Source organism: Micromys minutus (assembly GCF_963924665.1).
Source record: "Micromys minutus genome assembly, chromosome: 1".
NCBI classification, from domain to species: domain Eukaryota; kingdom Metazoa; phylum Chordata; class Mammalia; order Rodentia; family Muridae; genus Micromys; species Micromys minutus.
Genome location: NC_137969.1, coordinates 220,682,320 through 220,705,434, shown reverse-complemented (window position 1 = coordinate 220,705,434; position 23,115 = coordinate 220,682,320). Strand labels below are relative to the sequence as shown.

General features: G+C 42.7%; 1 protein-coding gene across 1 annotated transcript; it reads left to right on the top strand.

The window, feature by feature from the left end:
* The first annotated feature begins 718 nt into the window (after positions 1-718).
* Positions 719-21,295, top strand: SGPP1 (sphingosine-1-phosphate phosphatase 1). Its single transcript, XM_080918762.1, has 3 exons — positions 719-1,435; positions 12,582-12,671; positions 18,931-21,295. Exons 1-3 carry the CDS (start codon positions 779-781, stop codon positions 19,480-19,482), a joined length of 1,299 nt encoding a protein of 432 aa, XP_080774888.1. The 5' UTR covers positions 719-778; the 3' UTR covers positions 19,483-21,295.
* Positions 21,296-23,115: the final 1,820 nt, after the last annotated feature.

The window sequence follows — 23,115 nt, the reverse complement described above, 5'->3', positions numbered from 1 at the left end:
GCTAAATGATATACCTTGGTTCAAAAAATAAAAACAAAACCCGGAACGCACGAAAAGTAAACGATGAAAAAAACAAAACAAACAAAAAATACCCTCAGAATTCGCCACGTTGCAGTCTCCCACTAATCATGCTCTCTGAGCAATCTTGTTTGGTGCTAGAATTTATTCAGGAAAGTTTACACATAAGTTCGCTTAAGATACGTATGTGACAAGTGACAACCTGGTTTGACTTTGTAGGCGACTGGCTTTTCTCTTGCAGACCACAGCTGTGTCAGCGGTCACACAAACAGGCTCTGTCCTGGATTATCTACCGACTTTCTAATCTTGCCACCGCCAGCCAATTGGCACGTGGCTTTCGGGACATCAACCATCCGAGACAGCTATAAAATTAGTTGCTAATTAATGGCGTGAGTCGGACGATTCTGGTTTTCACGGCGGTTACTTCGCCTCCACTCATCACGCCCCAATTGGTTCCAGGCTAATAAAACCTGCACGCGGCTCTTGGGTCATCAGCCCTGCCCAGGACCGCACAGTTCCTCACACTGTAGCTTGGAGCACCGGGAGGCGGGGCTTCGGGGACAGCTCCGAGCTGCGCGCGCGGCGCGGGCCTCCGTGAGCGCGCCAGGGGAGGGGCGCGCGGGGCGCAGGGCGCGCGCGGCGGCGGCTGCGGCCTGTTGGCGCGGTCGCCGGCAGCCTCGAGCTAGTAGAGCTAGGCACCGTGGCTGCTGAGGCTGGCGGGGAGCGCGTGGCCGGATCAATTCCCGAGTGGCCCGCGACCATGTCCCTAGGGCAGCGACTGGCTCTGCTGGCCATCCGTCTGCAGGAGCCGCAGCGGGTGGCGAGCTTCCAGCGTCTGTGTGGGGTGGAGGTGCCGCTCGGCAGCCCGGCGGCGAGCGAGGATGCAGACACTGAGGTTCGCGGAACCCCGGGAGACCCCAGGAGACGGGCACGGCAGCCGGGTGCTGAGGGCAGCCCCAGCCCCGCCAAGCCCGACTGCTGCGGGGCCCCGAACGGCGTGCGCAACGGGGTGGCGGCCGAGCCCGGCCGGACCGGGCCCCGCCGAGCGGGCCCGCTGCGGCGCAATTCGTTGACGGGCGAGGAGGGCGAACTGGCCAAAGTGAGCAACTTGCCGCTCTACTACCTGTTCTGCTTCGGCACCGAACTGGGCAACGAGCTCTTCTACATCATCTTCTTCCCCTTCTGGATCTGGAATCTCGACCCCTTTGTGGGCCGGAGGCTAGTGATCATCTGGGTGCTGGTCATGTACCTGGGCCAGTGCACCAAGGACATCATCCGCTGGCCGCGGCCAGCCTCGCCGCCCGTCATCAAGCTGGAGGTCTTCTACAACTCGGAATACAGCATGCCCTCCACGCATGCCATGTCCGGCACCGCCATCCCCATCGCCATGGTTTTGCTCACCTATGGCCGCTGGCAGGTACGCTGTGCCCCTCAGTTCCACGGACGAGTTTCCAGAGCTCTCTCAACTCCCCCCACCCTTAAAAAAATTGGTTCTTTCAGTCCAAAACCCCTACCCACAGGTTCTCACAGTACCCACAAGCAGGCCCTGTCAGAGTTTTAGAAAATTAAAGAATGAAGGGTCTTACTTAACTATTAAACTGTATTTGTAATACAGTTTAGTTTCTTAGACACCCCCACGCCTAAGGAAACACTTTATGCGCATTTAATCCTTGAACTTGGACTGAGTTTTTAAACTTAGTTCGAATATGCACAGTGGTGATGCGGTTTCCTTAAAATGAAACACTTGGTAACTGAGACCCGTTTTCACTGCAATGCATGCTGTTTACGATGTTAAATTAGGTAGAGTTTTCAAAACAGTAGTATAATTTCAACACAGGCACATTCTAAGCACGGAACTGAGGACAGTTAAGAGAAGCTGAAAGGTAAAGGAGCAGAATCTAGGTGAGGTCGTGCATAAGTGCATAAAGGATTGATTGCAGATCTGCTGAGACACTTGACTTCGCTTGCCTCTCTGGTCTGGAGAAGCAGCTGTTAGTTTGTTTCACTGTTTCTAAGGGCGGTAGCTGTAACCTAGCACGGCTTTGCCTTCCGAGAAGCCCGATTGGTTATAATGGCGAATGACATCGGGGGAAATTTGACCATCAAGAGTTTTTAATGGTCGCCATTGTTTTCATTTGCTTGCTTCTTTTGGCTTCCCTAATTTGAGCTTCCTAGGGTTTGTTTGCAAGTGATAACTTGAGTTTACAGTTTAATTACCTTTCACATTGAAGCAAAATATATTTGTCTACTGGTCTTGCTTTATCTATCTTAAATTGTATGATTTGTTAGTGATTCTGACCATCTCTTAAGAATAAAGTGCATAGTTTTGGAGAATCTAGGGAAAGTAATTGCCTCTTTTTAACTCCCTTTCATTGCACAAGACTTAGAAATGCCAACTGTTGTAAAACTCCATTATAGGCTAACAACCCACGTTGAGTTTCAGTATGGCTAAGACTTGCCTGTATCATCCCAGCCCCCTCTACTGTGCAGTTCATCTCTTTTACAGTGACAGAAATCAGGCATGCACCCAGGAAGAATGACGGAATTAGGAGGGGAGAATAACATAGAAAGTTCTTTCCTATTTAACCCCTGGTTAACCATGTTCACATTTGCAAAAACAGTGCTGCCTTTTTGGAGTGAAAAACATATATAAAAATTCCCATCTGATCTAACTATTCCAGAAAGTGAGATTGCCAGTGTATTTGGCATGCCGTTTACTGTGTGTGTGCTGCTGTTTGTCCTACTGATGGGCGGCTGCTAACGCTGTCATGGGGTGGGAGAGTAAAGAGAGAGAATGAGTTGGTTCTGCTCTTCAGTTAGTTATTCAGGACACATGCTAACAGGAAGTCTGAAAATAGTTCTGCTGAATTGTTTATGGGGTGTAGCTGTCAATATTTTAACATCTCAAGGCCTCTTGAATAATCAGGGTAAACTTATATTCTAGTTTTTGTTAGTTTTGTTTTTAGGCAGGATCTCACTGTAGCTCTGGCAGGCCTGGAACTCACTATGTAGCTCAGGCTGGCCTCAAACAGGAATTATATATAACCTACTTATTTAATTCAATATTTGAAACGGGCTTTGAGATTGCAGCTAGGCAGGGTGATGGAAGTCTAGTATTAAACCAATCTCTAGGCAACTATCCACCCACTCTGTGTATAGTTTTTCCTACTGTGAGCATTCCATACTGGAAGAACTGTGGACTATAAAGCCAGTTTAACTGGATTTTTTTTTCACTTAGCTTTTGTTTTGTTTTGTTTTTTGAGACAGAGTTTCTCTGTGTAGTCCTGGCTGTCCTGGAACTTCTCACTCTGTAGACCAGGCTTGTCTGGGACTCAGAGATTCCCCTGCCTCCTAAGTGCTGAGATTAAAGCCCAACACCACCTGGCATTTACTTAGCATTTTAAAGATTCTTTTTTTAAGAGTTACTTATTTATTATATATAAGTACACTGTAGCTGTCTTCAGACACACCAAAAGAGGGCATCAGATCTCATTACAGATGGTTGTGAGCCACCATGTGGTTGCTGGGATTTGAACTCAGGACCTCAGCAAGAGCGGTCAGTGCTCTTGACCACTGAGCCATCTCTCCAGCCCTTAAGGATTCTTTTAACAGTTTCATACATGGGTACACATTTTTTTTTTTTTTTTTATAGTTTACTTTCCCAGCAGCTTAGTAAAGATCATATTGTAGTATGTACCCAGGACTTGGTTCTTTTTTATTGGTGAATAGTGTTTCATTAGATGCATGTGTTACCTTTACATTTTTTTCCATCAGCTGATGGCCATTTGGGTTTTTGTTTGTTTATTGATTGATTGATTGTGTAGCCTAGCTAGCTTAGAATTCCGTATAGAGGAGGCCACTCCTAAACTTATAATCTTTTTCTATTACCCTCCTAAGTGCTGAATACAGGCAGGTATGTGTCATAATGCTTGGGTTGCTACATTTTTATTTTATTTCTTGAAAGGATTTATTTTGTGTTTATGTGTTAGCATGTGTATACACACGCGTCTACATGTGTGTGTACATGTATGTGCTCAGGTGCCCATTGGTGATCAGAAAGGAGCATTAAATTCTCTGGAGTTACATTTATCTGAACCTTGTGATTTAGGTGCAAGGATCCAAACTCTGGTCCTCTACTCGGGCAGTAAATTCTCTTTAATTGCTGAGCCGTCTCTCCAGCCCCATTTTTGGATGCTCATGGCACTGTACCCCTCTCCCCCAGATAAACATAATAAAAATGTAAACAACTAAAACCATCATTATTGTTGGTTCTAGGAATTAAGCTATTTAATTGCAAAGAGAACGTGTAGCTACAAATGGAAGCATTTACTCGCCTTTCGTTAGTTTTATTTTTATATCTAGTATAATTTCTTTCACATAGGTAATTAACTGTGGTTGTATCAATTTTGAGTAGTCTATCATATATTTTTTATGTATTTGTAATGCCACATCTGTTGTGCATCAGGATCCTTGATGTGTGTGGCTCTGACTGGGTTCCGGTGTGTATCACTGGTACAACAGTCTGCTCTGTGTCGTCTCGTAATTGTACTTCCTGTCACTGTTTAAGACCAATCTCAGAGCCTATTCACGTGAAGTGTCTGCCTGTAAGGTTGTGATGGCTAATCTGAATCTTTGCTTTTAGCTTATTTTGTTTGTTCCATGATACGGAATGCTGAAACCTAGGCTTTTGGCTCTGTCCATTTAGTCATTTTGAGACAGGGTCTTCTAAGTTGCCCAGGTTAGCCTTGAACTCACTCTGCAGCTCGGCTGGACTCCAGCCTGGAACCCTTCAGTCTCACCCTCCCCTGTAGTTGAGATTACATGTCTGTGCCACCATACCCAACTCTCAGTAAACATCTTATTAAAGTCAGCTCTTTAACTGCGTAGAAAACCTGTGAGCTTTATTGACATTGTGATGAAATTGTAGGTTAATTTAGAGAATCGGTTGCTTTACAGTAGCGAATCTTCTGAGCTATGAATATGGCGGACACATTATTTTTTTTTCTAATTGCTCACAAGTAAATGTCATAGTTTTTTTCATATAGGCTAAACACGGAGGTTGATTTCTAATTACTTTACATTTTTGTTACTATCATGATGTAAAAATGCAATAGCTTATTTTACACATTGAGCTGGTTTAAGATATCCCTGTTGAACTTTCTGTTAATTTAATAATTTGTACAGAAATTCCCACATGTTCCTGATACAGGAAATTGTATCAACTGGGAATAATGGCAGTTGTACTTCTTTCATTAAAATGAAATATTTTTATTGTCCCTTTGAATAAGGAGCTTTAATCAAGATGACTCTTGTCTCAACAAATAAAAATTTGCCAGTTTGTCATTTCTTTTTCCTTTCTTTTTTTTTTTTTAAGTATTTTATTAGAAGCAGGAAACTATGCACTTCCATTCTGAGCCATTATATAAATATAAAATAGATATCCTTTAGGCAAGATAAGCTTGTTCAGTCTGGGCATACTTGAACAGACAGTTGCCACCATACCCAGCTGTCACTGATGTGGTCCAGCAGCACGCATGGCCTGCCGCCTCTCAGTTGGCAACAGTGCAGTACAAAGCCATCCAGCTTGTCAGTGTGAGTGGCAGTGAAGCCCTCAACAGAGCCAGTGCTGGAACACTGGGGTTCCATCCATCTCAAGGAGAAGAGGAAGAGTTCAGGTTCCCCAAACGATGTCATCATTCCTATGGCACATGTGAATGTGAGAAAACAAATGTGGTTGTTCTGCACTACCTAGGGGCTTAGATGGCTGTCACTGGGGACAGGGAGAGCCGTTCACAGAGATCATTTTGCCAACTCAAGGAAGAGGCAATAGGAATCCGCCTCCCTGTCAGCTCTCATGAGCAAACGGCGGCCTGCTGCCTGGCCTTGTTCTGTTGTGTTTTGGTTTTAAGTGGTATCTGAGACTGAACCCAGGTCCTCATGTGCTAAGCATGGGTTTTGTACTATACCGCAGTTTGCTGTCTTTTTTTTTTTTTAATGGCCTGTGAAGTATGGATGGATTTTTACATGTTTAAAGAATTGAGAAAGAGCCAAAAGAATATTTTATGGCAGGAAAATTATGTGAATCTCAAAATTTTGTCTGTAGCTAAAACTTATAGGAACTGGTCACATCCACTCTGTTTATTGTTGCTTTTTTTGTTTCTATTTGTGCTGCTTCTAGACCTGGAAGTGCACTAGCTTCAGCAAAATGGCTTATGAAGCATAAATAGACTTTCCCCCAGTGCTACATTTTTTATTTTATATTTTGAGACAGGGTTTCTCTGTGAAGCCCTGGCTGTCCTGCAATACATTCTGTAGATCAGGCTAGCCTCAAAGTCAGATCCACCTACCTCTGCCTCCTTGAGTGTTGGGATTAAGGGCAAGTGCCGCCACCCCTGGCCTCTATAAACTTATCTTGAGTTTGATAGATTTGTTTACTTTTGAGACAAGGTCTCATTGTTTGCCACAAACTGGCCTTGGAACTCTTTCAGAGTCCTGCCTGCCTCTGTCTTTGCTAGGATTAAAGATGTATACTAGTACCAAACCTAGGGAACTTCATGGTTTTTAAAGGTAGTCTTGATCTGTCATCAAGGAGGAAAAAAGGAAAAAGGATTATGTCGAAATTTCCAGTTTAATTTGTAAAGAGGCAAAATACATACATATACACATACATATATGCACACACACACATACCCGTGCGTGTGTGTGTGTGTGTGTGTGTGTGTGTGTGTGTGTGTCTTTGTCTTTGGTATCCTTAAAACAACCACCCGAATCGATGAGGGAGGCAGTTCTCGCCATGGAAGATGAGCACAGACTTGGTACCAGCACATAACTGCCAAGTAGAACCCTGAGAACAGAATACTGTCCTCAAAGAAGACACTCAATGAGAACTTCAGGTCCAGCAAAATACCTGTCAAGAAACCAACATTTAAGGACTCTGTGTGTCAAAGCCAGGCACAGGGGCTTGAAAAATGGCCCAAACACTATGCCAGGCACAGTGGTGCAAGCTGTAGAAATCCCTGTGAAGACAGGCAAGTAGATCCCTGGGACACCCTGGCCAGCCTGTAGTTCCCTTGGTGAGTGACAGGCCAGTGTGAGATCTATCTCAACAAAATGTACTGGTTCTCTTGAAGAACAACATCCAAGGTTGTCATCTGGCCTCCACATGTAGATGCACATGCACATATAGGCGCAGAGAGAAACATAGACACACACACACATATCAGCATTTAAAGAGTGGCAGTAAGAGGTAAGCAGATATCTTAGGGAATTGCAGAGATGGTGCAGCATTTCAGAGCATTTGCTACTTTGTCATGAAGACCACATTTTGAATCCTAGCACTCCCATCATAGTCTGGGTGTCCAAAGCATACCTGTAACCCCAAACTCTTGGAGGGAGCAGAAACCGGATTGCCAAGGCTTGCTGGCTTCTGCCTTCACTGAGGAAAACATAAGCCCTAGGATCAGGGAGAGACCCTGCCTCAAAGAATAGGCAGAGGATAGTGACACTCCCTTCTGCTCTCCATATGCTCATAGGCACATGCACCCACACAGACAGACTTTAAAAAAAGAAGGTATATTAGAAATATCTAAGGTGAGGTAGGCGTGCACATCTTTAAACCGAGCACTCAAGAGGCAGAAGCTGGCTGATGTTTTGAATTTGGTGCTAGACATTAGGAAGTCCCTTTTAAGGGGCAGGGGTGGGTAGGGGGGTTGGAGAGAAGGAAGGGAGGAAGCACAGGCATCAGAGGTGTATGAAACTCAGTGTTTGCACGCAGGGTTCTCAAGAAAGGCATCTTGACTAGGTTAAGCAAAAGGAGGAAGTTGATTTGCAGAATATCTGGAGCGTTTTGTAGAAACCAAGTATAAGGAAGTGCTAAGGGCTTGGGGCCAGGCTGTAGAACAAGGCTGCCTCAAAGCACACTGTACGCCTTCATACTGCCCTCTCTCCTGTGCCTGGACATGCATGTGTCCGCCTCACCTGGCTCTGCATTATTTACAAGTTCAGAGAGTAGAGACTGTCTTGAGCTGCTAGGTCTGCCTGGTCAGGGCTAAGTGTCCACACTAGACTTATTGTGCACAATAAGATGAGACAACACCTTAAAAAGAATACGCCTTAGACAAAGCCAGAAGTGAAAGTAGGAGAGCTCGTGTTCTGAGAGTCCATACGCATTGGTAAATTCAGCACAAGCACTGAAAACTCAGACTTTGCAGAGGTCTGACATGTGTGTTTTCTTATCATTTGGAAATGATTGGGACTGTATTGTATACCAAGTTCATTACTTTGTATCTAATATAATTAAGACCACATCATATGTCATGCTTATTGCTTTGCTTAATATTATGTTCGTGTTATTTTTTACTAGGCTGCCATGGGCAGATTTTTTTTTAGATAAAATTAGTACCTTTATTTCTAGTAAACTTTTATTAAAGCAGATTATACACACACACACACACACACACACACACACACACACTTGGTTTTTCAAGATAGCATTTCTCTGTGTAGCCCTGGCTGTCCTGGAACTTTGTAGTAGACCAGGTTGGACTTGAACTCAGAGGTCCGCCTGCCTCTGTCTCCCGAGTACTGGGATTAAAGAACTCTACCATGCCCAGGTAAAGAATCATGCTTAATTTCTTAATTGTTGGAAATAAATATTCTTGGTATTACCCAAAGAATCACACAAAGAAAAGGAAAGTATGCAGAAGTTCACTTAGTTTTGTACAGTTTTGGTTTCTTTGAAACAATGTTTTAATATGTAACTCTGTCTGGCCTAGAACTCACAGCTGTTCTAAACTCAGTGCCCAACTCTGCCCAGTGCTGGGATTAAGGGCCCATTTTCACTTGGCTTTTATTTCAAGGCAGGTGGTGATGTTGTTTCTTTCCCCTTTGGCTGGGGTCTGACCCACAGTGGTTATAAAGACTGGCTAGTTTTAAAAGACTCTGAATAAAGGGCAGTAAAGGAAAGGAGAAAAGCTGCTCTGAGGTCATCACCATTTGTGTAAGCAAATGTTTTACAAGGTGGGTAAGACTTAGTTACATATGCTAGGTTGCCATATGCCTACTATTAGCAAATATTAGCCCTTGAAGAAGCTACCCTGGAGTGGAAAAAAGACATTTCTTACATAGACAAGTCAAAATGAAAAGAGCAAAAAGGTGAGAAAAAAGCAATTTGAAGTTGGAATAGTAAATTTTTTTAAATTTATTATTATTATTATTATTATTATTATTATTATCATCATCATCATTTGATACAGGGGTTTTTCTGAGTAGTCCTGATCTGTAGGCTCAGGCTTGGAATCCAGATCCAGCTGGCTCTGTCTGCCATTCAAAAGTGGGTTCACTTTTAAAATATTTATTTGGTGTGTCTTGTCTGTCTGTGGGAGTAAGAGGACAACGTGGTGAGAGTCGGCTCTCTTCATCCGTCCATGTTTGGAATTCAGGTAGATAGGCTTGCCCCAGGAGAGAGAATTTTGCTAACAGAGTCCTTCAGACTGGAGGGACACCAACGTCCTTCCATGGACCTTCAGCCTGAGAGTTTGGTTCTTGTGAGCCTCCACAGTGGCGCGAGCTAGCTCCTCAATGTCAATTTCTTTCTATATATAATGTACAGACATGTTCTATAGATTTTTTTCTCTGGGGCACCATGGCTGACACGTATCATTACACTCTTAATTCATACACGGTGCTGTAGACTAAATCAGCTCACATGTGCTAGGCAAGCCCTCTACTACTGAGGTACCTGTGACCTCCTTCTTTTTTTTTTTTTTTCTTTTTAAGACAAGTTCTTGCTAATATATTTACTGTGTGGATCACACTGGCTTTGACTATCAGTCTTCCTGCCTCAGCTTCCCAAGTAGATGATGGTTTTTACACTGTAGGCTTTTCTTACTGTCCTAAATACTAATTACCTCCTTTTAGACAGGAGGAACCTGAAATAGGATGTTAAGTGGCGCAGGGTCCCACAGCTGAAGAAACAGAAACAGAATCAGCCTAGCTTCCAATGCTGTAAACCTCCAGCTTGACTATCAGGTAGATAGATCTCTTCCCCAAGTCAGATAGGCCGGATAAGGACGCATAAGTAAGTCTCCCGAACCTGTGAAGAAACATTCAGAAGTCATCATCTGCCTTTTGGGCTGGAGAGCCCAGAAAGAAGCCTGTTCCTGGAAGAAAAAAAAAAGAGGCAGCGTTTATGTGGGAGGAGGAGGCAATCCTGGGCCGAGCAACACACAGCTGGTGTCTCTTCCACGCTGGGGTTCTCTGAGATACTCTGGCATTGCTACAACTCCTCTTTCTCTTCCAAGACAGTTTAAGTTGATTTTTGTGGCTCCTGTTTGAGACTCCCACGACATGGATTTTGTAAATGGCAGATAGTGTGTCTGAGTATGTGTGTTGGTGACTGGTGAGCGTGGTAGACATCGTTCCTCTGTACAAAGATGCCAAGCCCCTCTGTGTCTGCCACTCACAGCACTGTGTGCTGTAAACCACCTCTGACAGTTTTGATATGTGAATCCTTATCCACATTTCTGTGCTAACTACGGACTCCTAGACTTGCCTAGTCATTAAATATGTATGTATATTGTGTATGTATATATGTATATTGTATATGTGTACATATGAACATGTATATTGTGTATGATCTCTCACATACTACTGATGTGCTTTGCAAGAAAAATCTGTCCGTAATGTGCCACCACTGCACTGTTCTGTGGGAGGCTATATGCTTACTGGAATTCACAATGGATTTTTTTTCCCTCTGCTGTCTGTGTTTGTTCCATGTTACAGTTATTGGGAACAGATCAAATTGTACTTAAAAGGTCAGAGTGTAATTCATCGATAGAGTACTCCCTGGCATTTAGCCATTGGTTCAATCCCTGAATGTCTCAAAAAAGAATTAAAAAAAACATTATTTTTAAAGACAGTTTTTGAAATTGCTTTAATTGCAAGTCATTTTATCAGCTGTTTTTGTGCCCTCCCCCCATGTGCGAGAGTGGAAGGCGCCACAGTGTACCAGACAGTTCTGATCCTGTACGATAAGCAGTCGGGAGGCATATCAGACCGAATAGAGCCGTTTTGTAGAATAACCGAAGGAAATGTTGACTTGGGTCTCCTGGTTATCAAGGTCACCCATGTAAAAGTTAACAGCGCTATGAGATTAAAAGTATCTAAGCCAGGCTGCTGTTCACGTCTGATCTCCCAGTACTTGTGAGGCAAAGGCAGGGGGACCAAATTCAAGGTTATTGGTCCTCACACAGTGAATTTGAGACCAGCCTGGGCTGAGTAAGACCAGAAACAGCCAAACAAGCAAATGTATCTGTAGAGGGAGGTGTGGTGGCACACGCCTATGATCCCAGCGTTGGGAGGCTGAGGTGTGCCTGGCATGGGAAAACCCTGGGTTCCATCCATCCATAGCGCCATAAAAAAAAAAAAAATCATTTAGGCTATCATATAATTTGTTGGGCTATGTTTGTGTGCACTTAGAAGTAATGTAGAGCACTTACCCATTTGCACTTTATTACCGCCCCCCCTTTTAATGTAAGGACAGGATCTCACTATGTAGCCCAAGCTGGCTTCTTATTGCAGCAGTCTCCCTGCCTCAGTCCTTTGAGTATTCTACTCTTTCCCTGTCCTTCTCCAACCACTGTCTTGTCTGCAGTTTCCTTCAGGACCTTGAAACCATCAGGCACACACCACCAGAGCATGTTCTTCCCACATGAACTGTGCTCCCTGTCAGTCCTGTTTTTCTTCTCTCCAACCACAGGACACAAAGCCAGCTCTGTTGCTAGTATTGCTGAGTCCAAGAGCAGCCTGTTTGTGCCTTTCCCCGTTTTATGTTTCTGCTAAACATATAGCTCTGGCTGTCCCGAAAGTCACCATGTAGGCCATGTTGGCCTCAAACTCATAATGATCCTCCTGCCTCTTTCACCCTGTTGCTGAAGTTACAGGCCTGTGCAATCACCATGCTCCATTCACACCCAAATTTTCCTCAGTGGGATTACCATTTGAAATTTAGTGGAGAATGCAGAAGTAGAAAACTGATTACTAAGTATTCCTCCAATGGGGAGGAAAAACACCACACAGCAGATTGCAGATGGCAGCCATTCCTGGATGGGAGAGTGCCAGTCTTTCCTCCCAGGGAAGTCCAAGTCCTTGCAAAGACTGGATTTGGGTGATGTTCCAGAGCTCCTGAACTGCCCCTGGGTTAAAGTGTATACACACACACACACACACACACACACACACACACACACACACAATTTTAACAGTGGTGCACACCTTTAACCTCAGCACTCAGGAGGCAGAGGCAGGTGGATCTTTGTGAATTTGAGGCCAGTCTGGTCTAGAAAGCAAGACAGCCAGGGCTACACAGAGAGACCCTGTCTCAAGAAACAAACAAACAAACAAAAAACTTAAGTCATTCTTGCAAAAGTGTTTTGTTAATGTCCTTGGTTAGGCACTGGGAAAACAGTGGAGAGGGGAAAGCATAGATTTCTTGATAGGGTTTAATAGCACAGTGATTTATTTGCTTGTTTGTATCTAACTTACCTTTCTTTTCTCTCCTTTAGTATCCTCTTATATACGGGCTGATTCTCATTCCCTGCTGGAGTTCTCTAGTTTGCCTAAGTAGAGTCTACATGGGAATGCATTCCATCCTGGTAAGGAAAACAGTGTATCCGTGTGTGTGTGTGTGTGTGTGTGTGTGTGTGTGTGTACATACCTATAAAGTCTAAAAATATGAACTATAAAATAAAAATGTTTCCTGACGCTGGCAGAAAAGTTTAGAAATTGAGTGATTAGTATGACATAGTGTCAGTACAAAGGAACACATGAACAAAGCAAACAGTCGCCTGGCAAGGCGGCTTCTTTGTAAAACCGTGTGCTGAAACCAAGGCAGCTAGCAAGCTCATTTGGCTTTTACTTTGCTGTATGTATGTAGATGGTGTCTGTCTTTTCCCCACTGGCTGGGGCAGTCTCAGCCTTTCTGCTTGGGCTAGTCTTCTTCAAAGAACTGGTTCAAAGAAAATGAAGAAATTGGGAAGGGGTCAGCCCCTCCAGGCCATCAAGTTCCAGGAATCTGGGGAAGGGCTTTGTCTAAACAAGGATTTTACTAAGTGTTGGAGATTAAAAGATTTACGTAGAAGTTTTGCAAGGTGAGAGAGATTAATGGAGTATTAGCTCCCGATAAGCAAACTACCTCTGATAGGGAAAAAGAAAACAGCTTTTCTCCTGAACCCTGAAAGAGAATCCAGTTGTGGGACTTCCTCATTTGCTGAACTGACAGGGTAATGATTTGTGGCTCACTAGTGTCTTGGCCTTGTATCTCACTTTTCCTCTAATGCTGAGGATGCTCAGAAGTCTCAGGAATGCTGTAACCTTTGCTTAGTTGCCTCTCTTCTCTCTTGCCTGCCTCCCTGTCTCTGCACATGTTCCTCACAACCTTTCCCACATTTTCCTTCTCCTTCTCCAGAGTGACCAGGTGCCTCTTCCCCCATTTACCCTAAACTGGAATTGTCTCTTGCCTGTCATCCCACAATGGACTGTGGGTTCCTTAGGTCAAATGTGCCCTGTCTCTCAGCGGTGAGCATCTCACAGGATGTTCTAGGGATTTATTGACCGTTAGCTTGGAAATAAAGGATCAAAAAAAAAAAAAAAAAAAAAAACAACAACAAAGAAAGAAAGAAAGAAAGAAAGAAAGAAAAGATGGCAAAATGTGAACTAAGGTTTGAAATCCTAACAATTTTCTGATAGGTCAAACTGAGTTGTTCTTCTTCCTCCTCCTCCTTCCTTGAAAGTCTTTTTACCTACTGCTCTAGCTGGCGACATGAATCTGGGAGAACTAAGCCTGAAAATGAGGCAGAATAAAGTCTCTTGTAATAGGTAACTTTACGCAAAGCATCAGGCAGTTTATACCCTGAGGGCTGAGAAAGGACACCCAAGTAACAGTCTCAGGGGTTCAGGCTGTATGTAATCACAAGGAAACATTTCACAGGGCAAAATCATGATTTTCCATAGAGGTACATGGCCAGCAATGGCTGAAGTAAGCTCACCCCTGTCCACCGCGCCTGGGAGAAGCTCAATAACACATTCCATGAACAGTTCTGAAGAAACTGAGGTCACAAGACTATTGTTTTCTTGGATTTTTCTCACAAGCACTCAGGATTCTCACCGGATTCCATTCTTGGGCTGTGTTCTGACAATGTTCTACTTGTAGACCATCTCATGAGCTGACTTCATGGCCGTAGGAATATTGGCATTGTTCTCACTATCAGACTACGGAATTTTTATGTGATATCTGCCTTCCTGAACTCTGTTCTGGGCCCTGTGATTCCTTCCCACCTCCACAATTAGCAGTCCCACTTCTAAAAAGCTACCAAATGGTTACACTGTTTTGCTGTTGTTTTCGTGTGGTTTTGATTTGTTTGAGGTTTCACTATGTAATCCTGACTTGCCTCAAACCAGGAGATCCTGCCTCTGCTTCCCAAGCGCTGGGATTGTATGGTATCTAAAAAAAATTACTGTTTTTAATCTTACTTTTTGTGTCCTGGAGGCAAGTCTTCTGCCAGCTGAACACATCTCCAGACCTGGTTATACATTTTTAGTAAAGAAAGAAGACAAGTGAATTGCTAATACTTTTGAGGAATAATGTACTTTTATCTCTAAGTTTATTATCATTCCAAGAGGAATAGGAATCTGATTGTTGAACGTGTGATCTCAAAAAAAGAAAGAAGAAATAAAGGAAGGGAGGAAGGCAAGCCAAGACATGCTTTTAATCCCAGTACTCAAGAAGTAGAAGCAGAAAAAAGAAATCTCCAAATTTGAGGCCATCCGGGTCTGAATCCTGAGTTACAGACCAGCCAGGGTTGCATAATGAAACCCTATCTCAAAAAAGAGAAAAGAACCCGAATGTTTAGCAACTGACTGGCTGTTCCTGCTGAGTTCAGTTTACTCTCTGTAAGGAAAAGATGACGGGGCACCAATGAAAGGAAAAGTCACAGGGCACCAATGTTGTGAAAGGATAACGATCCGAGTCACGGCACCAATGTTAGGGGAAGGATGAAGAGAGTGGGGGGCATATGGCCCATGGAGGTGCGGCGAGGCCTGAGGGCAAGGGAGATGCCTCTGGGAGGTCCATGTTGGGAATCTCTTCCCTGAGGGACCAGCCACACAACAGTATAGTACGGAATAGAGTTTATTCAGGTCATGGGAGAGTTAAGAGGGTGGTAGAGGCAGAGAGAGAAGTAGAGGAGTAGAGGAGTAGAGGCCGGCCATGAGCACGTGGGACAGAGGGCGGGGGAGGGAGAGCAAGGCTGCAAGAGCACAAGGGCAAGAGAGGCCAAGAGAGAGAGGAGGGGTCAAGCAGCTCCTTTTATAGTGTCAGGTCACTGGGGCGGAGCATACCTGGCCACTGCTGGGTAATTGAGGGGTGGGGTATACCTGGCTGTTGCTAGGTAACTGAGAGGTGGGGTTTACAGAATCCCAACACTCTCTATACACTGGATTGCATCCATTCTTGAGTCACCTGGAGTAAGAACACTGACATTAGTTTTATTTAAGAGTTACTTTATTTTCCTTATGTATACGTGGGGAGGGCATGTATGAACGACTCCGGGAGTCTGCAGAGACCAGAGACATCAGATCCCTGGAGCAGGAGTTCTGGGTGGTTATGAACTACCCTACATGGGCTGAGAGACAAACTTGGGTCCTCTGCAAGAACAGTACTTTCTCTTAACTGCTGGGCCTTCTCTCCAGCCCTAATACTGCTTTTTAGTTCCTGAATGGGCAGGACTGATTGTTTATGTATTTGATTTTACTTTATTTTGCTTTTATTTATTTCAGTACCAAGAATTAAACCTAGGGACCTCACACATAGCCAGGATACCTATATGCCAAGATTTTTTTTTTTTTTTTTGAGATAGCATCTTAGCCAGGTTGCCCACACAACTGAACTCCTATAAACCACAACTAACCTTGAACAGTCAGCCTTCCTGCCTTAGCTACTCAGTCCACCCAAGTAGTTGTAATTACTGTCCTGTACTACCATGGCAGGGAACCCTAATTGTTCAATAACATTGCTCCCAAAGAATATATGATTTATCTTATTAAAAATAGTTACGGGGTGGGGGGTTGCGGCTGGAGAGATGGCTCATGGTCAAGAGCACTGACTGCTTTTCCAGAGGTCCTGAGTTCAAATCCCAGCAACCATATTGTGGCTCACAACCATCTGTAATGAGATCTGATGCCCTCTCCTGGTGTGTCTGAAGGAAGACAGCCATAGTGTACTTATATGTGTATAATAAATAAATAATTAATTCATTAAAAAAATAGCTACAGGGTAGGGCTAGGTAGGTGGCTCAGTGGTTAAGAACACTTTTTCCTCTTACAGAGGACCAGGGTTCAATTCCCAGCACCCATGTAACCACCTACAACTGTCTGTAACTTCAATTCCACAGGGTCTTTTGCCCCTCCATGATCTCCAAGGGTTCCTACATGAGTGTAGTGCACCTAGGGATACACACACACACACACACACACACACACACACTACATACACACATATAAGTATAGTTACAAGGGCCAGCAAGATGGATCAGTGGGTAAAGACACTAAAGTTGTGTGTTACCACACCTGGCAATTTTTCTTTTCAAAGTAACACCTGGTACCACTTTCAAGTATTACAAATAATAATTCTGTACAATGACTATGACTATCATTACTAGTCAATAATATATTGTTTGATTTTTTAAAGACATAATTGGTGTCTTCACTGTTAAGTATGAACTATCATGGGCTATAGGTAGAGCATACCCCACAGAAGCCTTACAGATACTCAGATACAACACAGCCTAAGTTGTTATCTTCATTAGTATTAAGAGCACTCTAATAATGTGCTAGACATAATGTATAAGAAATACTTCATTATCCTTTTTATATTGGAAATTCTCTGCATTTACATTTCAGATGTTATCCCCTTCACCTAATCCCATCCCCCTCCCCGTTCCACTGCCCCCATGAAGGTGCTCCCTCTCCCAACCACCCTCTCCCACCTCAGAGCCTTCCCCTACACTGGAAAATAAGCCTTTGCTGGACCAAAGGCCTCTCCTCCCATTGATGCCAGAGAATGCTATCCTCTGCTGCATGTGCACCTGGGGCCATGGTCTCTCCGTGCAAACTCATTAGTTGGTGTTTTAGGAAAACTTCATTATTACATGACATACTTTGTTATCAATATGGGTCAAAAAGCAAACCATTGGTTTTCATGTGCTTTCCTAATTATTTTTTCCTTGTCCTCAGAAAAGTAAATTACTATATTTTTCTTCAGTCATTACCAAACATAGCTTTCAAAATTCTTTTTTTTTCAAAACATGTTTTCTTTGTATTGCCTTGCCTGGCTGTCCTTGAACTCACTCTGTAGACCAAGCTGCCCTTGAATTCACAGAGGTCTGCCTGCTTCTGTTTCTGAGTGCTGAAACTAAGGGCATGAGCCACCACACTGCCTGGCCAAAATTTGATTTTTTTTTCCTTTTAATTTATTTTCTTTTATTTATATGAGTACTCTGTAGCTGTCTTCAGACACACCAGAGGAGGGCATCAGATCCCATTACAGATGGTTGTGAGCCACCATGTGGTTACTGGGATTTGGACTCAGAACCTCTGGAGGAGCAGTCAGTGCTCTTAACCACTGAGCCAACTGTCCAGCCCCAAAATTCGATTTGTTAAAACACATTTTTTCGTAAAGGATTAATTGTGTGTGTGGTGGTGCTAAGAACCCAACCCAGGTCCTCTGGAAGCTGCAGGGGCTCTTGACCACTGACCACCTCACCAGCCCTTTGTTTGTTTGTTTGTTTTAAAGCTGTTTTTTTTTTTTTTTTTTTTTTTTTTTTTTTTTTTTTTTTGATATAGGGTCTTGCTGTGGTTCTCTGGTGGTCTAGAATTCTTTATGTAGTAAACTAGCCTCCAACTCACAGTTCGTTTTTAAAAAAAGAAAGCCATTAGGAGATGGAGACTTTGATTATAGTGCTAACATCTTATAACTATCTAAAGCTGGATTTTTAAAAAATGTATTTATTTATTATATATAAGTACCCTGTTGCTGTCTTCAGACACACCAGAAGAGGGCATCAGATCTCATTACAAATGGTTGTGAGCCACCATGTAGTTGCTGGGAATTGAACTCAGGACCTCTGGAAGACAGTCAGTGCCCTTAACCACTGAGCCATCTCTCCAGCCCTAAAACATGAAAAAATGTTTTCTTGCTAATATTGTTATTTCCAGGTTTCCTCCCCAAAACATAAACTTCATGGCAGCACACATCATTTTTTTTCTGCATGTCGACATCACTGTAGCAAACATTGTTCAGAACCTAAATTCACATACATGATATATGTAGTTAATGGAAAAATAGAAAAATAAAAGTAGTCTTTTATTAATAAATCCTTTTTATTGGCCAGGCTGTAGTGCCGCACACTTTTAATCCTAACACTCACAAGGCAGAGGCAAGTGGATCTGAGTTCAAGACCTCAGAGATCTGAGACCAGGTCTGCAGAGTGAGTTCCAGGACAGCCAGGGCTACCCAGAGAAACCCTATTTCAAAAAGCTAAATAAATAAACAATCCTTTTTATTATTAAAAAAGTTTCAGTGCAATATTTTTTTTAACATTTTATTTTGTTTTGTTTTTTAGACAGGGTTTTGTATAACCCTGGAGCTTCTGATCTTCCTGCCTCTTCTTCCCCAGTGCTGGGGTTATGGGTGTGTAGCAATATGCCGTATTTTGCCGTTCTGGAACCAAACCTAGGCTTCATGAATGCTAGGCAAGCACTACCCACCAGGCTGCAGGCCCAGCCTACGTTCTAGTGCTGTTATATGGTCAGTTGGTAAGGCTTAACGTCTACTAACTGTACTTTTATCCTTTCTAGGACGTCATTGCTGGATTCTTGTACACCATCTTAATTCTTCTTATCTTCTACCCATTCGTGGACCTGATTGACAACTTCAATCAAACTTACAAATACGCCCCACTCATCATCATTGGCCTTCACCTAATTTTGGGCATCTTTTCTTTCACCCTTGACACCTGGAGCACATCCCGAGGAGACACTGCTGAGATTCTGGGAAGTGGTGCTGGAATTGCATGTGGCTCGCACACTGCTTATAACCTGGGTCTCTCCTTAGACCCTTCTCTGCACACATTACCCTTAGCTATACCCCATCTTACTATAACTCTGTTTGGAAAAGCCATATTGCGGGTCATCATAGGAATGCTATTTGTACTGTTCGTAAGGGATATCATGAAGAAGATCTCCATTCCTCTAGCCTGTAAATTCTTCAATATTTCTTGTCAGGACATTCGCCAAGCAAGGCAGCACATGGAAGTGGAGCTGCCATACCGGTATATTACCTACGGGACAGTAGGTTTCTCCATCACGTTTTTGATTCCCTACATATTTTCCTTTATCGGTATCTCTTGATAGAGGAACACTGTTTATGATAAGAAAGGAGGCTACCAGCTATATCTAAAGCTATTCTCTAGGTAACACTTGGATCAGAGGCTTTTGCAAGAATTTAAGAAGTAAATTCTGCAGCCAGTGCATTCTGTCATTGCACATCAGATGCTGTTTTAGGTGGGCGGAGCTCTCTCAGTACTGAGAAACAACACGCCCATTTAGAATGTTCACAAAATGTTTGGAGAGTTCTGTTCTGTTACAAATTGTAGTTATATATAATATATATTAAGGTACATGGTGTGCGAATGTGTATCTACTATATATTATATATCCGATTATTTACCTAAGAACAGTGGGGTGTATTGAAAAATCAATAACAATATGCAGTTGTGTCCAGGTTTTTGGAATGAAAGCAGGCATGTTGTTATTAACAAATAGGCTTAATGTGTTTCTTTCCTATGGGAGCCATTTCCTAGTTGAATTGGTAATTACCAGACAGAAACCCATATGCTACCACACACTGATTTACTGCCTCTTCCTACACTGCCATCTCCCTTCATGTTATCCATGATGTTGAACATGAGAGGAATTGTTAATGGACCAACTTTTGGGGGAAATTTGCTGTTTTGGATTTCTTTCTTTCTTAAAGTTCTGTACACTGTGTTGAATGTACGTTTTTGTTTCCTCAACCATTTTGGTCACCAATTTAATACTTCAGGTACTGAATTTTATTGCTTGCTAACTGTGCCTTTCTTTTCCTGAATTAAGAGACACCATGTATACTGTGATGTAAAAGTGACACTCTAATTCTATCTTAAGCCACATCATCAGGCAAATATATTAAAAATATATATCAAACTAACAGAATTAGAAGTAAACGGCCCATAACTCTTTGGTCGTGTTTTAGAAAGAAACGTGGAATCGCTAATTTTTCTCACTAATTTATTGGAAAGCTAAATGGATAAGTATTTCCATTTTTGTAAGTATTTTTCTGTGCGTTGCAAGTTATAGGAACAGTATATATCTATGTGCATTGTCTTGATTGTATATAGTACAAGTAAATATTTCCAGTGAGCGGAAATGTGACTGAAATTTACAGATGAGACAATATGCACCCTTTCTATGTACACAAGCCATTTTTCTAAATTATTTGAGAAGGATTGGATTTCCCACTGTTAACCTTTAATACCCTACTCTTTAGCAACCTAAGGTAGACTCTAAAATCCAAACGTGAAGGATCGGTAGCTTAGATCTTATTATTTTCCCAACTAATTATTTTTACAGTGGAAAATTTGAGTGTGGTATTAAACTATTTTTTTCCTGTCTGTGCCTTTATATTTTGAAGCGTGATTACAATTAAGTTAACATTACATTTACTTGTGGTAAGCTTTTTGTAAAGAAGAGAATTAACTTTCCATATGAATGAACATCAGGGGTGGGGGTAACGACTTTAGTGCAATAATCTGATTATTTAGAAGGAAAACATTTCTATTTTGGACAACGTAAGTATTTGAGCTCATATTTTTTATAATTCTGATTGAAAGCTTAGGGGCCTGGTAGTTTTTGCCCAAACAGAATCCGATCAACTTTAAGCAAGTACATTTGAAGTACAATTGACCACCAGGGGAAGAAAGTGGGGTGCTTGGTGCTCAGAGAAGATTCGGTACGCGGGGAGCTTGGAAGCTGTGAGAAGTGGGGACTCTGCAACAGATGTGCTCTGTGAATTGAGCTATAAAAGGGTCCCACACTTTGGGTCTGCTAGCCTATTAATATTTGTGTGTAGCTTAAAAAGAATTAGAAAATATTCTATTTCTTTGTGTTTATGTTTTTGTTTGATGACAGTCCTATGCTAAATGTATTTTAAAATAAAAGCCAAGACCAATGTGGAAAGGGTCTTTCTTCCGTTTGCCTGTTATGTACATGTCTGTTGATTTTATTTGGCGGGGGTGGGGGAGGTGTTTGAGACAGAGTTTCTCTGTGTAGCCCTGGCTGTCCTGGAACTCACTCTGTAGACCATGAACTCACAGAGATCAGCCTGCTTCTCCCTCCTGAGTGCTGGGATTAAAGGTATACACCACCACCTTGAGGTACACTGAACAATTCTTGAGAGTCAAACTTTCCCTTAAATTTATGGTTCATTATATTTTGAGGCAGGATCTCATGTGTCCCGGGCTGCCTGGAGCTCCTGCTCCTTTCTCTCCTTCCCAAGCACTGGAACCACAGGTAACGCCTCCACTCCGAGCTTCACTCTGCTATTAATACGCTTGCTGGATCCAGCTCTACAACGCGTATGTGCAAACATGCAGAGGAACAATTCAGAGTAAAGAGATTTTCAAAAAGTGTTTAAGGAAGTAAACATTTAATTTTATAGTTCACCTTCAGTTGGCCTTTCCTCCAAATATAGAATTCTGCATCCAGCAGCGTCCAACTGAGAGCATCCTCACATGCCCTGTGAGTGTGAATTGTCTTAGGCTCACACACCCGGCAGCCTGAAGAACCATGGCTATGTCCCTCACTGCTTCAGTCCTGCATCTTGCACAGATGTTTAGAAAGCTGACTCCTGCTGACAGCCAGGGACAAGAGCAAGTCTGATTATTTCTCAGGATACCGCTACAGTTTTTCTAAGAAAATGCTTTTAAGTCTTGTATGGCTTTGACATCTTATTTGATTTGTTTACTCTGAGACAAGGTATCTCAGCACTGGCTATCTTGGAACTCACTATGTAGACCAGACTGGCCTGACCTCACAGATAGCACCCTGACTGTCCCTGCATCCTGAGTGCTGGGATTAAAGGTATATACCACCATGTCCAGCCTTTGTCATTTTTTAAATTTTAAATGTGTATCAGTAGTTTGTGTGTGTGCCTAGTGCCTGCCTATGGAAGCCACAAGAAGCTATCAGGTCTTTTAGAGTTATAGGTGGTTGTGAGCTGCTATGGGGGTGCCAGGAATTGAACTTGAGTCTTCTGCCAAAACAAGTGCTCTTAGCTACTGAGTCATCTTTCTAGCCACAATTTATTACTTTTTAAATTCAGTATATTTCTCACATAATTGTGATTGCCCTTTCCAGTAATTCCAGAAGTCAGCAACTGGAGGCAGGAGAATAAGGAACTTGAGTTCTCGAACACATAACAAATGGGAAGCCAGCCTTGGACTCCGGGGTGGGGTACAGGTCAGTGGCAGACCATTTGCATGGCTGCATAAGGCCCTGGGGTTTAATCCTAATATTTAAAAAAACCAGAAATAAACAATTCATTGTCTTTCCTATGATGTCACCTTTGTTAGCGAGGGACATTTGTAGCATTCTTCAGATTCTCAAAGATTTGATAAAATTTGTTTTTAGCATTTTATTCTTTGTTTTGTTGGGGTTTTTTTGTTTGTTTTTGTCTTGTTTTGTTTTTCAAGAAAGGCTTTCTTTGTGTAGTCCTGGCTGTACTGTAGACCTGGCTGACCTGGAATTCAGAGCTTCTCCTGCCTCTGCCTTCTGAGTTCCAGGATTAGGTGTGCACTGCCAGGCCTGGCTAAAATTATAGTTTCCTAAAAATCATTTTCACTCTCTTGAGGTGGTGTGCAGTTATAGAGTGATGAAGAATTTTAGGGATATTTGGGATCTTCGAGCAGCTTAGAAGAACTTTAGAGTATTAGCAGGTAACCATGG

Bases quoted from the DNA above. Each gene is read 5' to 3' on its own strand.
- SGPP1 (XM_080918762.1), top strand. From the start codon at position 779: ATGTCCCTAGGGCAGCGACTGGCTCTGCTGGCCATCCGTCTGCAGGAG. The intron at 1,436-12,581 runs GTACGCTGTGCC...TCTCTCCTTTAG, and splicing joins TCACCTATGGCCGCTGGCAG to TATCCTCTTATATACGGGCT. The intron at 12,672-18,930 runs GTAAGGAAAACA...TATCCTTTCTAG, and splicing joins TGGGAATGCATTCCATCCTG to GACGTCATTGCTGGATTCTT.